General features: G+C 45.6%; 1 protein-coding gene across 2 annotated transcripts in view; it reads right to left on the reverse strand.

Annotated features, from left to right (window-relative positions):
• Positions 1–22900, reverse strand: part of dus2 (dihydrouridine synthase 2) — an 86695-nt gene that overhangs the window by 32376 nt on the left and 31419 nt on the right. For both annotated transcript variants that reach the window (XM_069901543.1, XM_069901542.1), the window contains exons 8-10: positions 10354–10419; positions 2994–3064; positions 812–898 (exon numbers count right to left, since the gene is read on the reverse strand). In XM_069901543.1, coding sequence (XP_069757644.1) covers positions 812–898; positions 2994–3064; positions 10354–10419 — 224 coding nt within the window. The remainder of the gene's footprint in view (positions 1–811; positions 899–2993; positions 3065–10353; positions 10420–22900) is intronic.

Below are 22900 nucleotides of genomic sequence, written 5' to 3' on the forward strand. Positions count from 1 at the left end.
GGACAGGTTCTTCCTCTCCGTCATCAGATTCCTGAATGAAAAATGAACCACAGACCCTTTATCTTGCACTATTTTTATTTATTTTGAAAGGTGATTTATATAATGTTTACACGGTAAATTCTGATTCCCCAAATCATTAAAAGGTGTAGTTGAGTTGCTCTAATTTTTTTTTTAAACAAACAGGGATAAGGCATCTTTTATAGAAGGAAAATAATTGAGCACCATATATTTTCCAACCTATTACAGAAAATTGCAATTTACAGCATCGAACTGGCCAACCTGAGGAGTATTTTGTGGTATAAGATCAACAGTATTCTTCCAATAAGATAGCCCAACTGTTTCTGTTAATTCTATTTGTGTATCCAATGCTAAGAATGTGAAAAGTCTAATTTTCAAAAAAGATTAACCGAAATTCATTCCTCCAAAGACTTGTAAAAGGGATTTAAAAACTACAGTTCACAGTTGAAATGAAAGAACATGATAAAACAAAGTGTTTGAACAGAAAACAAATAATTACCCCATAGGCAATGGGGAAAAAAGTAAAACAATGAGTCTCTTCTGGCAGCAAATAAAAGTTTTTTGTTTTTGTTTTAAAGATAACATTGAATATTATCCTGACCTACCAGTAGCTTGGCTACTAATTTCTAAAACACTTTCTCAAAATCTCAAATGTGAAAGTAGTGGCTGCCCAATAGTCACTCCCAGATTGATCTTTCATAAGGGTACAATAGGCTGGTTGTTTTCCCAAACAAATGTCTTCTTAAACTCAGTGATCTAACTCTGTGTACACCTGGATGATTATTGTACTTACTTTGCTATTACTGGGATTGACACAGCTTCAGAGACTGCTTTAATTACATCACAGTGCACAGGATGTTGCGGTCTTTCCTCCTTCCTTCTGTGAAAAGACATTAAATGTTGCACTGTTTACAGAAGAAAGACACTATGTTATTTCACATAACCTTTTCATTAGAAAGTTGAACTAATAAGTATCACTGTCCCAAATTCATCTGCTGTAATATCTCGTTGCTGCAGATTCCCTGTATTCATCCAATTCTTGCATATCCTTGATTTTGGCATTCCAGTCAATGGTCAGTCATTTCTTTAGCTGTCCAGTTCCCAAAGCTCTGAATTCTCTCCTTCAAACTTCTCCTTTTGATTTTTTCACTTACTATTTTGCTCACTGTCAAATTCCATTTGACAATACTATGTAATGCCTTAGAATGAAAATCTTTCTTTTTAAAATATCTTTATTGAGTTTAATAAAAAAAACAAACACATATTAATCTAATACATGGGGTGAACGTCAAAGAAATGTAAATTTAGAAATACAGCATACATGTAACCTGGAAACAGATCCTTCCAGCTCACCAGCCCGTGCCATCCAAATACACCCAATTAACCTACAACCGCTTGTACATTTTGAAGGGTGGAAGGAAACCCACACAAACACGGAGAATGTACAAACTCAGGTCGCTGGCACAATAATACAGTTGCGCTAACCACTAAATGCTGGAAATCTAAAAAAGACTACAGAAAATGTGGGATATATTCAGCTAGTTAGGCAACATCTGCGAGAAAGAAAAACTATCAACTTTTCAAGTCTAGGGCCTTTTTATCATTGAGACAAAGATTGATGAACTTTTGAAGAATAGGGGAATTAAGGTTTATTGGAAACAGGCAGGTAGGTGGAGCTAAGTCAATGGCCAGATCAGCCATAATCTTACTGAATGGTGGAGCAGGTTTGACAGGCAAAATGGTCTATTCCTAGTCATATTCTTTATGTTCTTTTGTCATCACATTAGGTGCCATAAAAATGCAGATTTGTTGTCAAGAATACAGAATCATTAAGTTATTCTTTTTTTAACCTAGATCACAAATGCTGTGTCATCAGAGCATGTATGATAACCAAAAATTAATTGCATGAGTTGTTTATTAATATTCATCTTCAATCTTTTCGACAGTTGTGCACCTCCCTCAAGTGCCATCAGATTGTGTCCTACTACTGCATGGAAATATTTATAGTCATGGAAAATTTTGTCGAGCTAAAATCTATTTGCACTTATCTTTGAATTAGCAACAAATCAAGGTTAGCATTGAACTGAAATAATTGAAATAGGGAGGATTTTTTAAATAAGCATTTGAAAATTTTGCATTGTCCAATCAGAAACCAAAGGAAACACAATCTTAAAAGCAAATATGAAAGAAAGAAATGGGGAAAAAAGGAGAGGCTAAGAAATAATGATCCTATAAAAAGTCAAGGAGCAAGTGGCTTGCAATAATGCTCATCCTGGTGCTAGCCTTAAGATGCAATGACCCACAGTCCACAGTGTAGAGATATGAGGTCATTGACCCCAGAATAGAGCGAAGAGGTCAAGATCCCAAGACCAGTCTTAAGTCAAGGTTTCTATAATGCATCTAAAAAGATCAGTTCAGACCTGAAAATGTGCACACTCTTTCTGACTTTTCAATAGTTTAAATTCGCACAACATAAAAATACCTTGATTTTCCAGGAGAGAAAAAAAAAAATCATAAAAATTGCCACTGAATATTTTAGAATAGATGCATTAGTCAGGTTTTAGTAGAGATCTCCCTTGAACAGTCTGATAGGGTCTTAACCAAAAGAAAACACCTTAAAGGCAGCAACTCTACATCTGTATTAAACTGAAGTGGTAACGGAGATGGTGGTTCCCAAGTGGAGGTTGAACTTCTAACTTGCTGACTCAGAGGTGACATTATACCAGTTGACACTTAGACAATGAAGAAAATCCCTTTCCCAGCTCCATGGTTAGCTCACTATTTCAATGTGTTGTTAACATGTGGCCACAAATAATCTAGAATTTTAGTCTGGCTCCAACTAAATACAAGTTCCGGAAATCTAATCCATCACCTCAAGGGTTCTCGCAATGTCCTTCACCCAAGTTGCTTGCAAATTCTCCTGCAACCCACTGGAAGCCATCAATCAGAAGAAACTGCTCAGACATTTGTTTTACCTTCCATGGACTGCTACAGCTGCAACTCCTGTTCTTTCAATGCGTTTTACAAGGTTAATAGTGTCTTCTAGCTGCAATTAAAGAAAACTATTGAAACAAATCACAAGATTAAGAGGTGAGGTGAAGATTTGCACTGATTGTTGTTAATTCAGTGAGCAATACTGTTGCAATACTGTTTTATTTTGTTGTCACCAGCAACAAAATAAAAAAAAGTCTGGCAAAAAAAAATTTGTAAGAATCTAATAAAACTTAAGATCTGGGAGAAGCAGCATGTCAACTTCATTAGGATCATGGTTAATCTTCCACCACATCTCCATTTTCCTGTACAGTCCTTACATTCCTTGTCTCCTGAATATCCCGACAGCTGTTGATCTTTGTACTGAATGAACTCGATGACTGAGCCTCCACAGACCTCCAGGGAAGATAATTCTGAGAAGTTTACCATGATCTGAGTTAAGAAATTTCCCCTCGCCTTTGTCCTAACTAGCTAGCTTCTTTCCCATCTGAGGAAACATCTACTCTGCAAAGCTGTACATGAAGAAAGAGCTAGGAATAATCGCTTTCAGAATATGCTACGGCAAACTGAAGTCTCAGTGTGGGGTAACAGTGCCAGACCCGCGGTGAAGAAATCTAAACAAGAACATTTTGCTTTTTCTATCAGAAAATAAAATTTTGCTTCCTTGGATCCGAACGAATGAAACCACGGGTCCATTAGCAAAAATGTGTGGAGCGCACAACAACCACATCACAAACCAACCATTCCTGGGCCGCTATTCCTTCACTATTTCAGTTTGAATAAAGTTTCATTCAAGGCTAGCTATGAAGCATTTGGGCTGCTACAAACAGGGAGCAATCATCAAAAATCAGCTTTTGAATTTTCAACAAATAATGCATAGAATTAGTTCAAGGTCTCAGAATAACTAACTAGTTATAACAATGTATAATTTGCAAAACACCAGAGGATTTTAAATTTGCTCCAAGGTGTTTTTAAAGATTTAAAACCGGCTCAAAGATGCACAGAACAAGGCTAAAGAGAAAGGCCATGCCCTTGGATGGATTCAACACTGAAATTCTTTAAACTTTTAAATGCCTCTATTACCTTTCCTCTTAAGTGCACTCGCAAGAAAAGCACAAACATCTCAAGTCTCTTCTCATAAATACGTTGCCCACATGGCAGTTTCCCGTGCTGCTGACTTCCCAAGTAGACCACAAACAGTCCCAAAACTGGCTCACAACTACTTTGTACAAATGCATTAAATCTTTCTGCTTATTTTTAAAGCCTAAATTGCCACAGATCTACTTTAACTACTTGCCCTCCTGCTATCAACACACTTTAGTCATTTTACACTAAATATTTTCTCCTATATCTCAGTGTACCATTAATAATATATCAACTTACAGTTATCCAAATCAAATTGCATCTGTCGCTGGTCAGTGTAGTCTACATATTTACTCCCCATATTGTCCTCACTCTGGGACCACCAAAAGATCTGTTGGCATCTCATCTGTAGACTATTGACATTTTCTTGCATAAACAGCAAATGTGAATATTTATTTATCTATTGTAGCATGTTGTGAGCAAGCGCAACGAAAGGACTGAGGCAACAGGCTAGGAGTTCGAGTATCACAACTGCTTTAATTTGAATTCCGCACTGCAGCCTTTAAGCCCGTCTCTGGTCTCACCCCTAACGTCTTGCCACTTGCATCACTGTGACGCAAGCGCACCCGTGCCCTTCCGATCTGAACCGGAAAAGATGGTCCTGTGACACAATCCTTGCCACGCCTGCCCCGCTGACTGCACATGACAAGAGGGGCTGGTTCACCGCTGCAAGCATGTGTGTCGCCACGCAAACCCCCCTCAGAACTGGTACCGATGGTCTTGCGCAGGCGAGGTGTGCTGTTTCAGTGACTGACCTCTACACACCAGTGGGGGGGGGGGGGGGGGACCTGTACTGGCCAGATGGGCTGGTTTAAAACAGTCCAGTGTGAATAACTCCTAATTGCACCCAATGTCCAGAGTGAATGTGGACATGTTTCTGTGCAGCACCTTGTATGGTTCCTCATTAAGTCACTGAAGGGGAGTTCTGTGCGCATCCCTTCACACGAATACCTACTCACATGAGGCCGTCCAGGGGAGGGAGTAGTTGCAGGGTGGCTGACCATGTCGCGATGGTGGCAGTGGTGCAAGGGAGCCCAGATTGTCCTGCAACTTCTCGAGGAGGACTGCAGTGTTGGTGTCCTGTTTAGTTGCTGGCAGGAGGAATTGGCCAGGGACTGCAATAGTCCCACCATAGAGTAGTTCAGCAGAGGAGGCTCCGAGGTCATCCTTGGGCACAGTGTGTATGTATTCCCAGGAGCACCCAGGGTAGTTTATTCACCCAGTTGGGCTTTTCGAGGCGTGCCATCAGCACCGATTTGAGGTGGTGATGGAAATGCTCGACCAGCCCATTGGCTTGGAGGTGGTAGGCCATGGTAGCTGAGTGCCCAGGAGTTTGGAGAGTTCTGTCCACAGGGCAGAGGTGACGTCTGCCGGGACACCAAAACGGGAGACCCAGGCAGTGAAGAAAGCCCTTGCACACGTTTCGGTGGAGGCGTCTGGAATGGGTATTGCCTCGGGCCAATGTGACGCTCGGGAAACTGGCAGGGGTCCGACTATGTCGAGGTGGATGTGCTGGAACCTGCAGGTTGGGGCATCAAACTGCTGGAGTTGGTGCTTGGTGTGCCGCTGGACCTTGGTCACCTGGGAGCCTGTTGCAGGTTTTCACCCACTCCGTGATCTATTTGCACAGGCCATGCCGAACAAAATTTGCAGACACCTGTTGTGTGGATTGAGGGGTGCGACACATCATGGATTATGTCGAAAACTGTCCTCCTCCATTGGGTGGGGACCAGTGGTCAGGGTTGGCCTGTGGTTAACTCGCAGAGGAGCATAGTGCCCTTGGCATCAAGTGGGAGGTCTTGGAGCTGCAATCCTGTGATCGCAGTTCTGAAGCTGAGTGTTTCAGGGTCATCTTGCCGTGTGCAGGCCAGATCATCGTAGCCGATGCCCTGCAAGATTGTGTTGACTGCTGGCCTGTAGCGTGCATCAGCGACAATGTTGTGTTTTCTTGATAGATGAACTCAGAGACATCGGATAAGTGCCTCTGCTGTCCGGCGAACCATGGGTTGGAGGATTTTGAGAAGGCAAAAATGAGCACTTTGTGATCGGTGTAGGTAGTGAATGAATGCCCTTCCAGGAAGTAGCAGAAATGGCAGATGGCCGGGTAGAAGGCGAGCATCTCTTTGCCAAATGCGCTGTACTTCAGTATGGGCAGATGCAGGTTGGCTACTGAAAAAGGCGAGGGGTCTCCACGAATCGTCCACAAACTGTTCAGGACAGCGCCTACTGCTGTGTTGGACACATCAACTGTGAAGGCCATCAGTACATCCATTAGTGGGTGGGCTAGCATCATCGTCTGGGCCAGGGCCTCTTTCGTCTCTTTGAAAGCATTATGAGCTTTGTTTGTCCATGCCAGCTCCTTCTTCGAGTCAGATATTAGAGTGAAGAGAAGGCACTTAATCTTGGCTGCTGCGGGGATGAATCTGTTGTAAAAATTTACCTTGCCCATGAACTCTTGCAGGCCCTTCAGTGTAGTCAGCCTGGCAAACCATCATATGGCATCCATCAGTTGGGTGGGGGGGGTTGCATCATCTCTAGTAATTTTGTGACCCAGAAAGTCTATTTCCGTGAGTCTGAACTGGCACTTCTCCGGGTTAATGGTGAGGCCAAATTGTACGAGGCAGTTGAACTGCTTGCCTAGGTGTGTTATGTGCTCCTCCGATGTGTTACTAGCTACCAGGATGTCATCAAGGTAGATGTCAACTGTTGACAAGTCTCTGTCAACTGTGTCCATGAGGAGCTGGAATGTCTGTGCCACGTTTTTTTTTTTAGACCAAATGGCAAGTGGAGGAACTCAAACAGGCCGAATGGGGTGATGATAGCCATCTTCTGGGTGAACAGGGATCTGGTGGTACCCCTGTATCAGGTTGACTTTAGAAAACAGCTTTGCCCCGTGGAGGTTCACTGCAAAATCTTGGATGTGGGGAATTGGGTAGCAGTCTGGCGTCATTGCATTGTTAAGGTGCCTGTAGTCACCACAGGGACTCCAGCTGCTGTTGAACTTGGGCACTAAGTGGAGGAGTGAGGCCCACAGGCTATCGGAACAGCAGACGATGCCAAGCTCCTCCATGCATCTAAAATCTTCCTTGGCGAGGTTAAGTTTATCCGGGGCTTGGTGGCGGGCCCGTGAATGCAATGGTGGGCCATTGGTAGCGATGTGATTTTGGATGCCATGCTTTGGCAGGGCAGCCATGAACTGCGGACGCAGAATGGAGGGAAAATCTGTGTTGAGTTTTCACAGAGGAGAGCTGGGTTGACGGCTGTGTGGTGTGGAAAGTCTCAGCATGGACTAGCCATCTGCCCTGGATATGCACGAGTAGGGAGTGTGCCCACAGGAAATCTGAGCCCAACAGATGTTTCTCCACTGAGGCCAGCGTGAAGGACCATTTGAATGTGATGCCACCAAAACATACAGGAATTTGCCTCTTTCCAAAGGTTCTGATGGAGGTGTTATTGGCAGTGTGCAGTGATGGGCCGTGGGGTCTCGAATGCAATAGGGAGTATGACACTTATCTCCACCTCCGTGTCTGTGAGGAACCTGCGGCCTGAGATGCTGTCCCAGACGTGGAGAATGCTATTCGGTCAGGCAGCCATCACAGCCACTAACAGTGGGTGGCCCCGTCGTTTCCCAGGAATGAAAATGGCTGGTGGCACCTGCATGCAGACGCACATAGGAACACCATTTGGGATTGGACCTTTCTGTTCTCTGGCAGAGTGGGACTTGCTCATGTGGTGGGCTAGATTTGGGCATTGTCCTCGGCAGCAGCCGTCTAACGTGGTTGACTGCGTTTGTGGCTTGACACTTGGAATGGTAGAGGATGTCTGCTAATGCCGCAACCTTGCGTGAGTCGCTGAAATACGCGTCGGCCAACAGGAGACTGATGTCTTCGGGCATCTGCTCAAGGAATGTCTGCTTGAACATGAGGCAGGGCTTGTGCCCTTCCATCAGTGGCATTTGAATGTGATGCATCTCATCCATGAGGGCAGAGGGGGTCCTATCACCTAGGCTATCCAAGTGAAGAAGCCTGGCAGCCCTTTCGCGCCATGAAAGGCTGTTCATGCTATAAGGAGCATCTGAAGAATTATGTGAACCTTGGATTTCTCCCTGTAGTGGACTTTGTTCTGGAGGAATAACCATGCACCGTACATAAATATCATAAAAGAATAATGACTTAACAGGCAAGATTAGTACTAATGTTGTCATTTACTTCCTGCTTGTGTTTAAAGGTTTCAGTTCCTGGTTGTCCTTTTTTAATTCCCTCTTGGCTTCATGTTGGTTGAGGAGCTGAAATCCCTTCAGTTTGTTTTACAGATGTTTCATATCTTCAGGGTGATACCAGATAGGTAGCCAGTAATGGAAAGCAGACTTCATGGCGGTGCCTGGATGAGGTCATAGACTCGTGAGGCGGCTTCTGGTTGAGCGAGTTGACGACGTAGAAGTATCTCATCGAATCGGAGGTTATCTGTATGATCTGGAACTGGGCCTCTGCTTGGCCGAACCAAGTATGGGGCCTGTTCATCCAGAATGTTGGCAGCTTCAACGCAACAGCACCTACTGCTGTTGGTTCCATTGTGTCGAGTCTTTAGAATGTTTTCACAGAGGAGTTTTCACAGAGGAGAGCTGGGTTGACGGCTGTGTGGTGTGGAAAGTCTCAGCACGGACTAGCCATCTACCCTGGATATGCACGAGTAGGGAGTGTGCCCACAGGAAATCTGAGCCCAACAGATGTTTCTCCACTGAGGCCAGCGTGAAGGACCATTTGAATGTGATGCCACTAAAACATACAGGAATTTGCCTCTTTCCAAAGGTTCTGATGGAGGTGTTATTGGCTGTGTGCAGTGATGGGCCGTGGGGTCACCAATGTAGCATGTTGTGAGTGAGCACAATGAAAGGACTGAGTCAACAGGTATTGTTATGATACCTTAAGAGAGCTTATAAAAACCCTTATGAGAGCTTGAGTATCACAGCTGCTTTAATTTGAATTCCACACTGCAGCCTTTAAGCCCGTCTCTGGTCCCGCCTCTAAAGTCTCGACACTTGTGTCACGATGAAGCGAGTGCGCACGAGCCCTTCTGGTCTGGACTGGAAGAGACAGTCCCGCGACGCCATCCTCGCTGCGGCTGCCCTATCGACTGCACTTGACAAGCAGGGCCGGTTTGCCGCTGCAAATGTGTGTCACCACACTATTCTTTTAAATCTATTATCTCTTTTTCTGTCTTGACATATCCTTGTAATTTAATTTATACTATCATAGTTAGTGTACCTTGTGTACCCTGCATGGTTGAGCAAATAGGGATTTTTGGTGCATCTGTACATGGTACTTATGTATAATTATCAGGTACTAAATTTTAATGCCCAAGCTACCATGGTGAGGTCTGAATCCATTTCACTATTTTTGTTATAAATGAGTTGTAAATCCAGTACCATAGCCATTAGGTCATCACATTCCAGCAGTTCTTATTTATAACAAACACATTTAGACAATATTTAAATACCCTTATCATTAAAGCATCTTTGCATTTAATGAAGTTTTGAGAGATGTGACACTTGATCTTAATGCAAGTTTCAAATTAAGGCTGACATTTATAGATCATCTGCTGAAGGTGTGAGAAGGTGGTGGTAGACAGGTTTATTGTACAGGTGACCCCCACAATCTTGGGGGATTGCATTCCTAGAAAATGGCCTGTATCTCATTTTCCAAAACTTAAAAGCTTTACATGTGCGCCAAATACCCAAATTGAAAAATTGTGTCAATTTATTTACTTTAAAAAAAAACAAATTCTGAGAGTGAGTGTTATTCCATATCTCAAATTTTTGGCGAAGCAATTTTTGATTCTGTTAGGGTGAATTTCCGTGACAAGGGTCCACCTGTAACCGAGTGGCTTGCTGCATCATTTCAGAAGGCAAGAAAGAGTCAAATACATAGGAGAGGAATTGGAATCACACAAGGCCAGATCAGGTGAGTTGGCAGGTTTTTCGATATTAAATCATATCATTAGAACTTTTCTGTTTGACAGTTGCTCAGTCACTTCTGGTGGAATCAGATTCTTACTCCCAAAGTTTTCTTTTGATAAAGGTGGATTATGAGATGAGTTATGAGGAAACTGGATTTTTTCTCTCAATAACAGAAATGACTGAGACAGATTATGACAATGAAAGTTATAACAAACAAAATAAAAAGTAAATATCTGGACACTTACAGATGGCAAAATTCGAATCTTGCATGTCACTGGCTTCGAGATCCCTTTAACTAGAGTAGAAAGGATCTAAAGAATAGAGTAAAAAATGTGATATTAGTACAAGTAGAAAAGCAGTGTAATCCTTTATCATCTTTGAATTCTTTTAAAAATTAACTTTAATTCTTGTTTCATTTCTACAAGTTGAAGTTTTTGTTGAGTACCTCAGCCAGGTGCACCATATCTTTTTGCAGCAGCTTGGTTTAGAACTGAACAAATCTCAAATTCAGTTGTTCAAATGCTGTTGTTCCCTGTATATTAGGAATCTCAGTAATCTGAACCTCAATCTTCCACAACACAAGCTAAAATTAGTTCACAGCTCCAAAGAAAATCAGACTAAAGAAGACCAAAACCAGAGCACACTCAACAAATTCATAATACCCCTTTAAATTCTGTCAACCTCACGCTGCACTTGGTGTACTATGTGCAGTTCTGATTGCCAAATTATTGGAAGGTTGTGACTGCAATGGAGAAAATGCAGAGGATATTCACCAGGATGTGCCTGGATTGCAGCACTTTAATTATGGGGAGAGAATGGATAACCTGGGCTTATTTTACTTGAATGAAGGAGGCTGAGGTGACCTACTAGAAGTAGATATCACGACTGGATGCCTGCCATAACCCCTTACCTCCTGAAGCTGGCCTTTGCAACCTACTTGTTAATGTAACCATATAACAGTTTACAGCACAGAAACAGGCTATGTTGGCCCTTCGAGTCCGCGCCAGTTCATTTGAACAACTCCACTAGCTCCCCCTCCCGCTCTTCGACCTTAACTCTCCAATCCCCTCACATCCATATAAACATCCAACCTTCTCTTAAATGACAGTAGGGACCCTGCCGCAACAACGTAACATTCACAGCGTGATGCTGCCTCAATCATCCCGTACACCCTTTAAGGAACATTAGAATTCTTAGACCACAAGTTTTCAGCCTCAGTTCTCCTTTACTCCTAACATCTGGATTCTCAATTGAGTAAATGATTCTCAATTAAGAAGAGAACAAACAGGATCCAGTATCTGTGACCTTGTGACCTCTTTCATTGAAGCCATTCACGCATTTAGAGGTTTCAATTTACTTTATTTAAGAATAGATGAAAGCATTCCAGATGTTTGGTCATGAGTATCTAGGCAGAAATAACCTTCAAGGATAGCATGAATGTTTTTCAAACGTTAATGTCCATCATCGGTCTGCTTTCCATTACTGGCTCTCTATCAGGTATCACCCTAAAGATTTGAAACATCTGTAAAACAAACTGAAGGGATTTCAGCCCCTCAACCAACATGAAGCCAAGAGGGAATTAAAAAAAGGACAGACAGGAACTGAAACCTTTAAACATGCAATAAGTAAACAACAACATTAGTACTAATCTTTCCTGTTAAGCAATTATGTTTTATGTTATTTATGCACAGTTATTCCTTCAGAACAAATTCCACTACAGGGAGAAATCCAAAGTTCACATAATTCTTCAGACGCTTCCCGTCCCAGCACTGAATTTGCTTCTTTTTCAGAACAACTTATTTCCAAATAGAATATTTTCAGAAAAAGGAGAAAGATATATTACTGAAAATCTCCAGGTGAGATTGCACCTCCCTACTTTCAAGTGTTTCAAATGAGGCATTCAATTACTGGATGCAAAGAGCAACTTTGTTTATAGATAACAATTCCTCTTTATCTATAAGTGTAGATACACAAAGTCTACCATCATCAAGCTCCCACATAAATGTGACGCGATTTTTAACAGGATAATCAAAAAAAATTACATTCAGAAAGGAACAATGAACAAATGAATAGTGTGTCTTTGATATTTTCAACATCACCGGAACTACGCAACATGATGTAAATGTGACTGATTTAATTTAAATGACTAAAGCTTTGTATATTTTTACTACTTCTTACTTAATACATTGTAGAAAATGGCCATTTGGCCTACTGGGTCCATACTAGCTTAGCAGAACGGTTTCAACATTCCCATTCTCCCTCTTATTTCCTGACACCCTGGTGACCTATCACTTATCCATCAACAGGTCTTTGAATTTACCGTTGCCAATGAACCTACCAGCATGTCCTGGGGATGCTGGAGGAAACCCGGGCACCTGGGCAGGTACCCATGTCGTCATAGGGTGAATGTGCAAACTCCACACACTGCAGCCATGCTCACTCCTGGTTCTCTGGAGATTTGAGGCAGCGGTGCTAATTGCTGTACTTTCCATGACGATGAGTCACTTTATTGTCACTGTATCAGTAAACCAGCCAATGCAATACAATCAGCATCAACTGGAATTGAAAAAAAATGCTACTTGCAATCAAAATCAACAACAATACTATTCTACTGTTAAAAAGTACTGATCTTACATTCTGAGTGCAGAATCACTCAGCACCGTGATTCAGTGTTCAACATAGTCACAGCTTTGTACAAAAACCTTTTCTTGACCCTACTGGTGCACGATGAAGGCTCTCGTCGCACCTGCCTGATGGGAAAAGAGTGAATAGTCCGTAATTTGGGTGTGTTGGATATTTGATGTTTCTTGCCCTGCTAAAACATTGTTTCCTATAGATGTTTTCGATGGTAGGCCATTGGACTCCAATAATCTGTTGGGCAGTTTTCATTACCCGCTGGAGTCCCTGCGATCATGTGCAAGACACTGAAAGACCATACGTTAGCACACTCTCAATTGTGTGTGTATGTATGTATATATATATATATTTTAAAAAAAATATATATATATGTATATATTTTTTCTTTTTCTTTGGCTTGGCTTCGCGGACGAAGATTTATGGAGGGGGTAAAAAGTCCACGTCAGCTGCAGGCTCGTTTGTGGCTGACAAGTCCGATGCGGGACAGGCAGACACGATTGCAGCGGTTGCAAGGGAAAATTGGTTGGTTGGGGTTGGGTGTTGGGTTTTTCCTCCTTTGCCTTTTGTCAGTGAGGTGGGCTCTGCGGTCTTCTTCAAAGGAGGTTGCTGCCCGCCAAACTGTGAGGCGCCAAGATGCACGGTTTGAGGCGTTATCAGCCCACTGGCGGTGGTCAATGTGGCAGGCACCAAGAGATTTCTTTAGGTAGTCCTTGTACCTTTTCTTTGGTGCACCTCTGTCACGGTGGCCAGTGGAGAGCTCGCCATATAACACGATCTTGGGAAGGCGATGGTCCTCCATTCTGGAGATGTGACCCATCCAGCGCAGCTGGATCTTCAGCAGCGTGGACTCGATGCTGTCGACCTCTGCCATCTCGAGTACTTCGACGTTAGGGGTGTAAGCGCTCCAATGGAGATATATACATCCGTATATATAAATAAATCCAAAATAAAGACACTGTTGTGTCTTTTTAATTAGAATTGAAGAATTCAAGGACCAAGTGAGATCTTCAGAGATATGGTCACCAAGGAATTTAAAGCTTGGTAAACACTCTACCACCACTCCATTGACATAAATTGGGATGTGAATGTGGCTTCTGGCACATCTGAAGTCCATGATGATCTCCTTGGACTTCCGAGTGTTCAGCGTCAAGTTGTTATCGGCACACCACAAGGCCAGGGGCTGAACCCCATCTCTATAGGCCGCTTCATCTTCCCCTTTAATCAGGCCTATCTGTGGTGTCATCTGCAAACTTGATTATTTAATTTGTACTATTCATAAGAATGCAGTCGGAGGTAAAGAGGGAATACAAAGGGGGGCTCAACACACAACCTTGGGACCCGCTGGTATTCAAGGTAAGACTGTAAGAGAAAATATTGCCCAGGTTAACAGATTGAGGTCTGTTAGTTAGGAAGTCCAAAATCCAATTACAAAGGGATGGGCTGATACCATGCAGACAAAATTTGGTTATCAGCTTAGAGGGGACAACAGTGTTGAAAGCAAAGCTATAGTCGATGAATAGCATTCTAATATAGGAGTTAGAGCTGTCCAAATGAGTCAAACAGAGAGATGCACTGTTGAAAAGGCATCCTCGGTTGAGCTGTTAGTACAATAGGTGAATTGATGAGAATCCATAGTGACATGAAATGCTCCATACAAAACAAACAGTAACTTTCATAAAAGTTCAAATCGATTTTTTTTTTCAAGTTATTGACTTCCACACATCATCAGAAAAAGCCAACTTCAGAGAAGTGAAGCAATCAGCAAAGAGAAAACACCAAAGCTCAGCAGCTTGAATCAAACTCTCCATCTCTCATTTTTCAAAATGTTCTTTATTGCCTTCTCCCAGTGTGCATTCTTGTCTCCTACTCTGCCACCCTCAGTCCACTTTCAGAATCAGGTTTGTTATAAACAAGTGTCACAAAATTTGGGGTTTTGTGGCAGCAGCCTTCTGCAAAAATGGCAGATGGAATTTAATGCAGACAATGGGAGGTGTTGCATTTTGGAAGGACAAACCAAGAAAGGTCATGCACGGTAAATGGTAGGGCACTGAGGAGTGTGGTAGAACAGAGGGATCTGGGAAACGTACATAATTACCTGAAAGTGACATCACAGTTAGATAGGACTGTAAAGACAGCCTTCATAAATCAAAGTATTGAGTATACGAGTCAGGATCTTATAGTAAAATTGTACAAGGCACTGGTGAGACCAAATTTGGAGTATTGTGTACAGTTTTGATCACCTAACTACAGGAAATACAGCAATAAGATTGAAAGAGTGCAGAGAAGATTTACTAGGAAGTTGCCCAGACTTCAAGAACTGAGTTACAGGGAGAGGTTAATAATTTATTCCTTGGAGCATAAAAGAATGAGGTGGGGGGGGGGGGGGAAGAGGAGATTTGATAGAGACATTTAAAATTATGAGGGGGAGAGACAGAGTAAATGTAGATAGGCTTTTTTTCACTGAGGTTAGGTGAGATGCAAACCAGAGGACATGGGTTAAGGATGAAAGGGAAAATGTTTAGGGGGAACTTCTTCACACAGTGATGGGAATGCTGAATGAGCTGCCAACTGAAGTGGTAAATGCAGCCTCAATTTTAACATTTAAGAAGCATTTGGGCAGGGACATGGATGGGAGAGGTATGGAGGGCTATGGTCAGTGAGACCAAGCAAAAAAAGACTAGAAGGGCCAAAGGGGCCAGTTTCAGTGTTGCAATGTCCTATGGTTCTATTACAGGTATAAATTACAATTCCTAAATACAAGATTTAAAAAAAATAATTAGTGCAAAAAAGGGAAAAGTGAGGTAGTGTCCAGAGGTTCATTGTCTTTCAGAAATCTGATGGTGGAGGGGAAGAAGCTGTTTTTATAATGAAGAGTATTCTAGTCCCTGAGCTGCGCAGCGGGCTTTGGACTTGGGGTGAGGGGCCGTACACAGCCTTTAGAGCCTCGTAGAAACCCCTGAAGTCGCCAATGTCCGCGCTGAGCTGTGTTCGTTTGGCGAGGCTAGTCCACCACTCATTTTGGATCTCCCGGAGTTTGCGCTGAAGATGGCTGCATGCGCGACGGAAGGCTTGTTTCTTCTCTGGACAGGACGGCTTTGTAAGGTGAGCCTGGTGGGCAGCTCGCTTCTTTGCCAGCAGCTCCTGGATTTCCTGGCTGTTTTCGTCAAACCAGTCCTTGTTTTTCCTGGAGGAGAAGCCCAGTACCTCTTCAGTGGATTCAACTGATCCCAGAGGGTTTCAGGGGACGGGTCCGTGAGGCGGGTTGCAACGTCGAGCTTTGCTTTGAGGTTTGCCTGGAAGTTTCCTCTCGCTTCGTCTGACTGCAGTTTTCCAACATTGAACCTCTTTCTGGGAGCTTTATTGTTCCTGGGCTTTGGCTTGAAGTGAAGGTTGAGCTTGCAGCGAACCAGCCGGTGGTCAGTGTGGCATTCCGCGCTAGGCATGACCCTGGTGTGGAGCACATCTTGTTTGTCACTTTCTCGCACCAGGATGTAGTCCAGGAGGTGCCAGTGTTTGGATCGGGGATGCATCCAGGTGGTCTTAAGGCTGTCCCTCTGCTGAAAAAGGGTGTTTGTAATGACAAGCCGCTGTTCTGCGCAGAGCTCCAACAGGAGGCGCCCATTGTCGTTGCACTTGCCGACGCCATGCTTGCCCAGGATTCCTGGCCAGGTTTCTGAGTCTTTGCCGACACGAGCGTTGAAGTCGCCCAGGATGACAACCTTGTCGGCTGTAGGGGTACGTTGGATGAGGTTGCGCAGGTCGGTGTAGAACTTGTTCTTTTCTGCTGGTTCCGCCTGGAGGGTTGGAGCATAGACACTGATGAGGGTGATGTGACGCTTGTTTTGAAGTGGGAGTCGCATGGACATGATTCGGTCCGAGAGGCCTGTCGGAAGGTTTTCGAGTTTGGAGGCAATGAAGCTCTTGACCATGAAGCCTACACCAGATAGGCGTCGTTCATCCGAAGGCTTGCCAGACCAGTAGAGTGTGTAGCCCGCGCCGCGTTCTTGGAAGCTGCCTACATCTGCCAGGCGGACTTCACTGAGAGCGGCTATGTCGATGTCAAGTCTGAGGAGTTCATGTGCAATGAGGGCAGACCGACGTTCAGGTCGATGGCTGTCAGTCTTATCTAGCATGGTTCTGATGTTCCAGCATGCTAGCTTGAGTTTGTGAGCATCTTTTGAGGGGGAGGACGTGGAGGGGGAGGACGTGGACCTGTCCTCGGGCCAGCGCAAAGGAGCTTTTAGGTGGAGTGCAGTGCGCGCAGTACTGGCCCCACCCTTTACACCCATGGTTCGTGTGCCGTGGCCAAGCAAGCTGGGACATGGCAGCGAGGTCCTTGGGTCGTAGGTTTTATATCGGAGTGGCCTTCTCCTATGCAGGTTTCTTACCCGGGCTGGAGGGGCCTGCCTCCCCTCCTAGGTCGGTCCATACTGCCCGGACCAGGGCCTCCGTCTGCCTCACTCGACCGAGGCCGGGGCCGCCGTCTCCCCCTTGCTCCTGCCCGTATCGGGGCCGCCGCCGTCTACCCTTCGCCCGGACCGGGGCCGGGGCCGCTGCTGCTCTCCCTGTGCCCGGACTGGGGCCGCCGTCTCCCCCTTGCTCCTGCCCGGATCGGGGCCGCCGCCGTCTACCCTTCGCCCGGACCGGGGCCGCTGCTGCTCTCCCTGTGCCCGGACTGGGGCCGCCGCCTCCCACTCCCTGTCCGGACCGGGGCCTCCGTCTGCCTCACTCGACCGAGGCCGGGGCCGCCGCCTCCCCCTTGCTCCTGCCCGTATCGGGGCCGCCGCCGTCTACCCTTCGCCCGGACCGGGGCCGCCGCTGCTCTCCCTGTGCCTGGACTGGGGCCGCCGCCTCCCCCTTGCTCCTGCCCGTATCGGGGCTGCCGCCGTCTACCCTTCGCCCGGACCGGGGCCGGGGCCGCCGCTGCTCTCCCTGTGCCCGGACTGGGGCCGCCGCCTCCCCCTTGCTCCTGCCCGTATCGGGGCCGCCGCCGTCTACCCTTCGCCCGGACCGGGGCTGGGGCCGCTGCTGCTCTCCCTGTGCCTGGACTGGGGCCGCCGCCTCCCACTCCCTGTCCGGACCGGGTCCTCCGTCTGCCTCACTCGACCGAGGCCGGGGCCACCGTCTCCCCCTTGCTCCTGCCCGTATCGGGGCCGCCGCCGTCTACCCTTCGCCCGGACCGGGGCCGGGGCCGCCGCTGCTCTCCCTTTGCCCGGACTGGGGCCGCCGCCTCCCCCTTGCTCCTGCCCGTATCAGGGCCGCCGCCGTCTACCCTTCGCCCGGACCGGGGCCGGGGCCGCTGCTGCTCTCCCTGTGCCTGGACTGGGGCCGCCGCCTCCCACTCCCTGTCCGGACCAGTCCTCCTCAGCGACAAGATCTCCATCCTCAACCGATGGTCAGAACACTTCCAATCTCTTTTCAGTACCAACCGCTCAGTCCAAGATTCCGCCCTGCTCCAGCTCCCTCAACAGCCCCTAAGGCTAGAGCTGGATGAGGTTCCCACCCTGGATGAGACATATAAGGCAATCGAACAACTGAAAAGTGGCAAAGCAGCAGGTATGGATGGAATCCCCCCAGAAGTCTGGAAGGCTGGCGGCAAAACTCTGCATGCCAAACTGCATGAGTTTTTCAAGCTTTGTTGGGACCAAGGTAAACTGCCTCAGGATCTTCGTGATGCCACCATCATCACCCTGTACAAAAACAAAGGCGAGAAATCAGACTGCTCAAACTACAGGGGAATCACGTTGCTCTCCATTGCAGGCAAAATCTTCGCTAGGATTCTACTAAATAGAATAATACCTAGTGTCGCTGAGAATATTCTCCCAGAATCACAGTGCGGCTTTCGCGCTAACAGAGGAACCACTGACATGGTCTTTGCCCTCAGTCAGCTCCAAGAAAAGTGTAGAGAACAAAACAAAGGACTCTACATCACCTTTGTTGACCTCACCAAAGCCTTCGACACCGTGAGCAGGAAAGGGCTTTGGCAAATACTAGAGCGCATCGGATGTCCCCCAAAGTTCCTCAACATGATTATCCAACTGCACGAAAACCAACAAGGTCGGGTCAGATACAGCAATGAGCTCTCTGAACCCTTCTCCATTAACAATGGCGTGAAGCAAGGCTGTGTTCTCGCACCAACCCTCTTTTCAATCTTCTTCAGCATGATGCTGAACCAAGCCATGAAAGACCCCAACAATGAAGACGCTGTTTACATCCGGTACCGCACGGATGGCAGTCTCTTCAATCTGAGGCGCCTGCAAGCTCACACCAAGACACAAGAGAAACTTGTCCGTGAACTACTCTTTGCAGATGATGCCGCTTTAGTTGCCCATTCAGAGCCAGCTCTTCAGCGCTTGACGTCCTGCTTTGCGGAAACTGCCAAAATGTTTGGCCTGGAAGTCAGCCTGAAGAAAACTGAGGTCCTCCATCAGCCAGCTCCCCACCATGACTACCAGCCCCCCCACATCTCCATCGGGCACACAAAACTCAAAACGGTCAACCAGTTTACCTATCTCGGCTGCACCATTTCATCAGATGCAAGGATCGACAATGAGATAGACAACAGACTCGCCAAGGCAAATAGCGCCTTTGGAAGACTACACAAAAGAGTCTGGAAAAACAACCAACTGAAAAACCTCACAAAGATAAGCGTATACAGAGCCGGTGTCATACCCACACTCCTGTTCGGCTCCGAATCATGGGTCCTCTACCGGCACCACCTACGGCTCCTAGAACGCTTCCACCAGCGTTGTCTCCGCTCCATCCTCAACATCCATTGGAGCGCTCACACCCGAGGTACTCGAGATGGCAGAGGTCGACAGCATCGAGTCCACGCTGCTGAAGATCCAGCTGCGCTGGATGGGTCACGTCTCCAGAATGGAGGACCATCGCCTTCCCAAGATCGTATTATATGGCGAGCTCTCCACTGGCCACCGTGACAGAGGTGCACCAAAGAAAAGGTACAAGGACTGCCTAAAGAAATCTCTTGGTGCCTGCCACATTGACCACCGCCAGTGGGCTGATAACGCCTCAAACCGTGCATCTTGGCGCCTCACAGTTTGGCGGGCAGCAGCCTCCTTTGAAGAAGACCGCAGAGCCCACCTCACTGACAAAAGGCAAAGGAGGAAAAACCCAACACCCAACCCCAACCAACCAATTTTCCCTTGCAACCGCTGCAATCGTGTCTGCCTGTCCCGCATCGGACTGGTCAGCCACAAACGAGCCTGCAGCTGACGTGGACTTTTTACCCCCTCCATAAATCTTCGTCTGCGAAGCCAAGCCAAAGAAAAAGATTCTAGTCCCTGTACTTCCTTCCCGATGATAGCAGTGTGAAGGGAGTATGGCCTGGGTGGTGAGGGGTCTTGATGATAGAAGCCCTTTTTTTGAGACACCACCTCTTGTAGATGTTCTTGATGGAGTGAAGACTAAAGCCGATGATGGTGCAAGCCAGGTTTACAACTCTCTGTAGCCTCTTCCTGTCCTGTGCATTGGCATCTCCATACCAAACAGTGATGCAGGCAGTCACACTACTTTCTATTGTACACGTTAGTCTTGGGTGACATACTAAATCTGCACAAACTCATAACAAAATAGATCCACTCGCATGCCTTTTTCTTGATTGCATGAACATGATGGTCCCAGGATCCATCTTAAGAGATGCTGAATTTAAAGTTCCTTACCCTCTCCCTGTTATTCACCTGGTTTGCCCTTTCTGAAGTCCAAAATCAATTCCTTAATATTGCCAAAATTTTGAGTGCAACGTTGTTGTTGTGACAGTACTCAACTAGCTAATCTCTCACTTCTGTATGCTTCTTCAATGACATCTACGATTCTGCTGACAACCATGAAGAGAGAATCATCAGGTGACAATGAGGAAGCGAACAGGAGTGAGACAGATCACTTCCTTTCTCCTTTGATCTTTCCTTTCCACTCCGATTTTAATGAATGTGTAAGATTTGGAGGCAATCTGACAGAGTACATCTTACCTCTCATTTAAATCTCATCAGGGACTGCGAGGGCAGGACTGTGAGTGAGAGGAGGTGCAGCTGAAAAGCAGCAAGAGACCTAGGTGCTCATTTAAATCTCTCCATTGGCCAAAATTAGCTGTACCCAATAAAAGGAAGGGAAGCTCAAATGGAGCTGCTAGGGTGGAGTTGCCCAGAGTAGAAGCAGGGATTTAGAGGCTTTGATGAGCTAAGGACATACAACTGACCAAGTCAGGTAAGATCTTTGCATAGTAACAAAGAGTAGGTAGTGTAGATGGCAGCTAGGGCAGGCTAGGCTCTGAATGCAGGATGTGTAAAGTCTGGGACAGCACAATTGTCCCTGATGATTTCACCTGCAAGGTCCATCCATTCGTAGCTCCTTATAGACAACGTTAATGAACTGGAGCTGGATGAACTTTGGATCATTTGGGAAGCAAAGGGGGTGATAGACAGAAGCAATAAGGAGACAGTCATACCCTAAAGGCAAGAGGCAGATAACTGCATGACTGTTAGGATAGGGAAGGCAATAGGCAGTCAGTGCTGAGTACCCCTCAATAAAATGTATAATGTTTTGGATACTGTTGAAGGGGATGATTGATCAGGGACAAGTCACAGTGGTCTTGACAATTCTTTGAATTAAAGCCAAGGACAGGTACAGATTAACCACAATTTTAATTGGCAGTAAGACACCTTGGTTGTTGTGGCCAACTCCTGCTTCTAGTTCTGGGTGTGCATTTCCTCATGCTTGTGTGGCTCTCTCCCAGCATCTGGCATTGTTTTTCTCCTGGAAGCAACATTTCTCCCTTCACTGACATTGTTTTCTCTCTTTCTCTCTGACACCTCCTGCTGGTTTTCCCCTTAAAAACTAGCAGATCTGCTCAAATTTTCTGGCTTTAATCACCTGACTGGAATCTCAAGACAATCAGACCAATACAGGAAACTCATGACAATCAGACCAATACAGTGCAGGTGAGCAGAATGTGACCTACACAATACAGGCAGTGTAACTGAATCAAAACCTAAGTCAGTCCAGACAGGTTTATATGGACAATGCATTTGGGGAATTATTGTGGACACAGTAGACAGCTTCAAGCTCTTAGGAATAAATATTTTCTCTGACCTGACCTGGACCAATTATGTTGGCACGACAGTCAAGGAAACACACCAATGTTTCTACTTTCTTCGAAGACTAAGGAAGTTTGGCATGACACCCACTTCCCTCAAAAGCTTCTCCAAGTACGTCATTGAAAACATACTTGTTCAAGATCCAAAAAAGCTACAGAAGGTAGTGACTGCAGCTCAAGACATTGTGCAAAATTCCATCTCCTCTCTGGAATCCGTCTGCCTCTCCCACTGACTTGGAAAAGCAGCTAATATACTGAAGGACCCACGACACTCTTCTCCCTCCTCCTATTAAGTGTGAAATTGCGCACCCACAGCCATCAGTCTTCTGAATAAACCCCACAACCGTGCTCTCATGCTTTGTACTAATTGATCTTGTTTCCATTTTATCTCAATACTGTACACGCACACTCTTGGTCTTCTACTTTATAAAGGTTGTATATTCATTAGAGTTAACATAATAAGACCAGTGTACCAAGTATAATTTGACAAATAAACTGAATGTTCTCCTTAGATGCAGGAGCATGGATTGGGATTCCAAATAACTGCCCCTAATAGATTCCTCTTGAAAGCTGAAGACTTAGAATTCACACTTGTTCATTGCAGATTTATAACAAGACATGACACCAAGAATAAATTTGCTCCTCATGATTTCATTAATTTGCTGAGGACTAACTTTGAATTATAGTCAGTCTTGGGGGAAACTTTGACAATGCACAAACACATGGTGAGGACAGAATGATTTTCTGTCACACTGCAACAAGAAGAGGAGGCTTGAGGGTGCCCTTCTTTGCCACAAGATCGACCACATAAACAATGTCTCTAAGCTTTGCTGTTGTGTCTGCTCTGCATATCCAAGCTTGAGTATGTGTTCTGTTTCTCCGACCATCCTTCCAACCAGGTAACTTGGATGGTTAAAGCAGCCATGTTCCACAGGGAAGCACACTTCTAAAACGCTGATAAAAATATTTTGGAAATATCCCAACAGAAATAGGAGCTCAACTGGTGATAATCTCCTTCGCTGGATGGTTAATGATTAAATATACAT

Source organism: Narcine bancroftii, chromosome 10, assembly GCF_036971445.1.
Source record: "Narcine bancroftii isolate sNarBan1 chromosome 10, sNarBan1.hap1, whole genome shotgun sequence".
Classification (NCBI taxonomy): Eukaryota; Metazoa; Chordata; class Chondrichthyes; order Torpediniformes; family Narcinidae; genus Narcine; species Narcine bancroftii.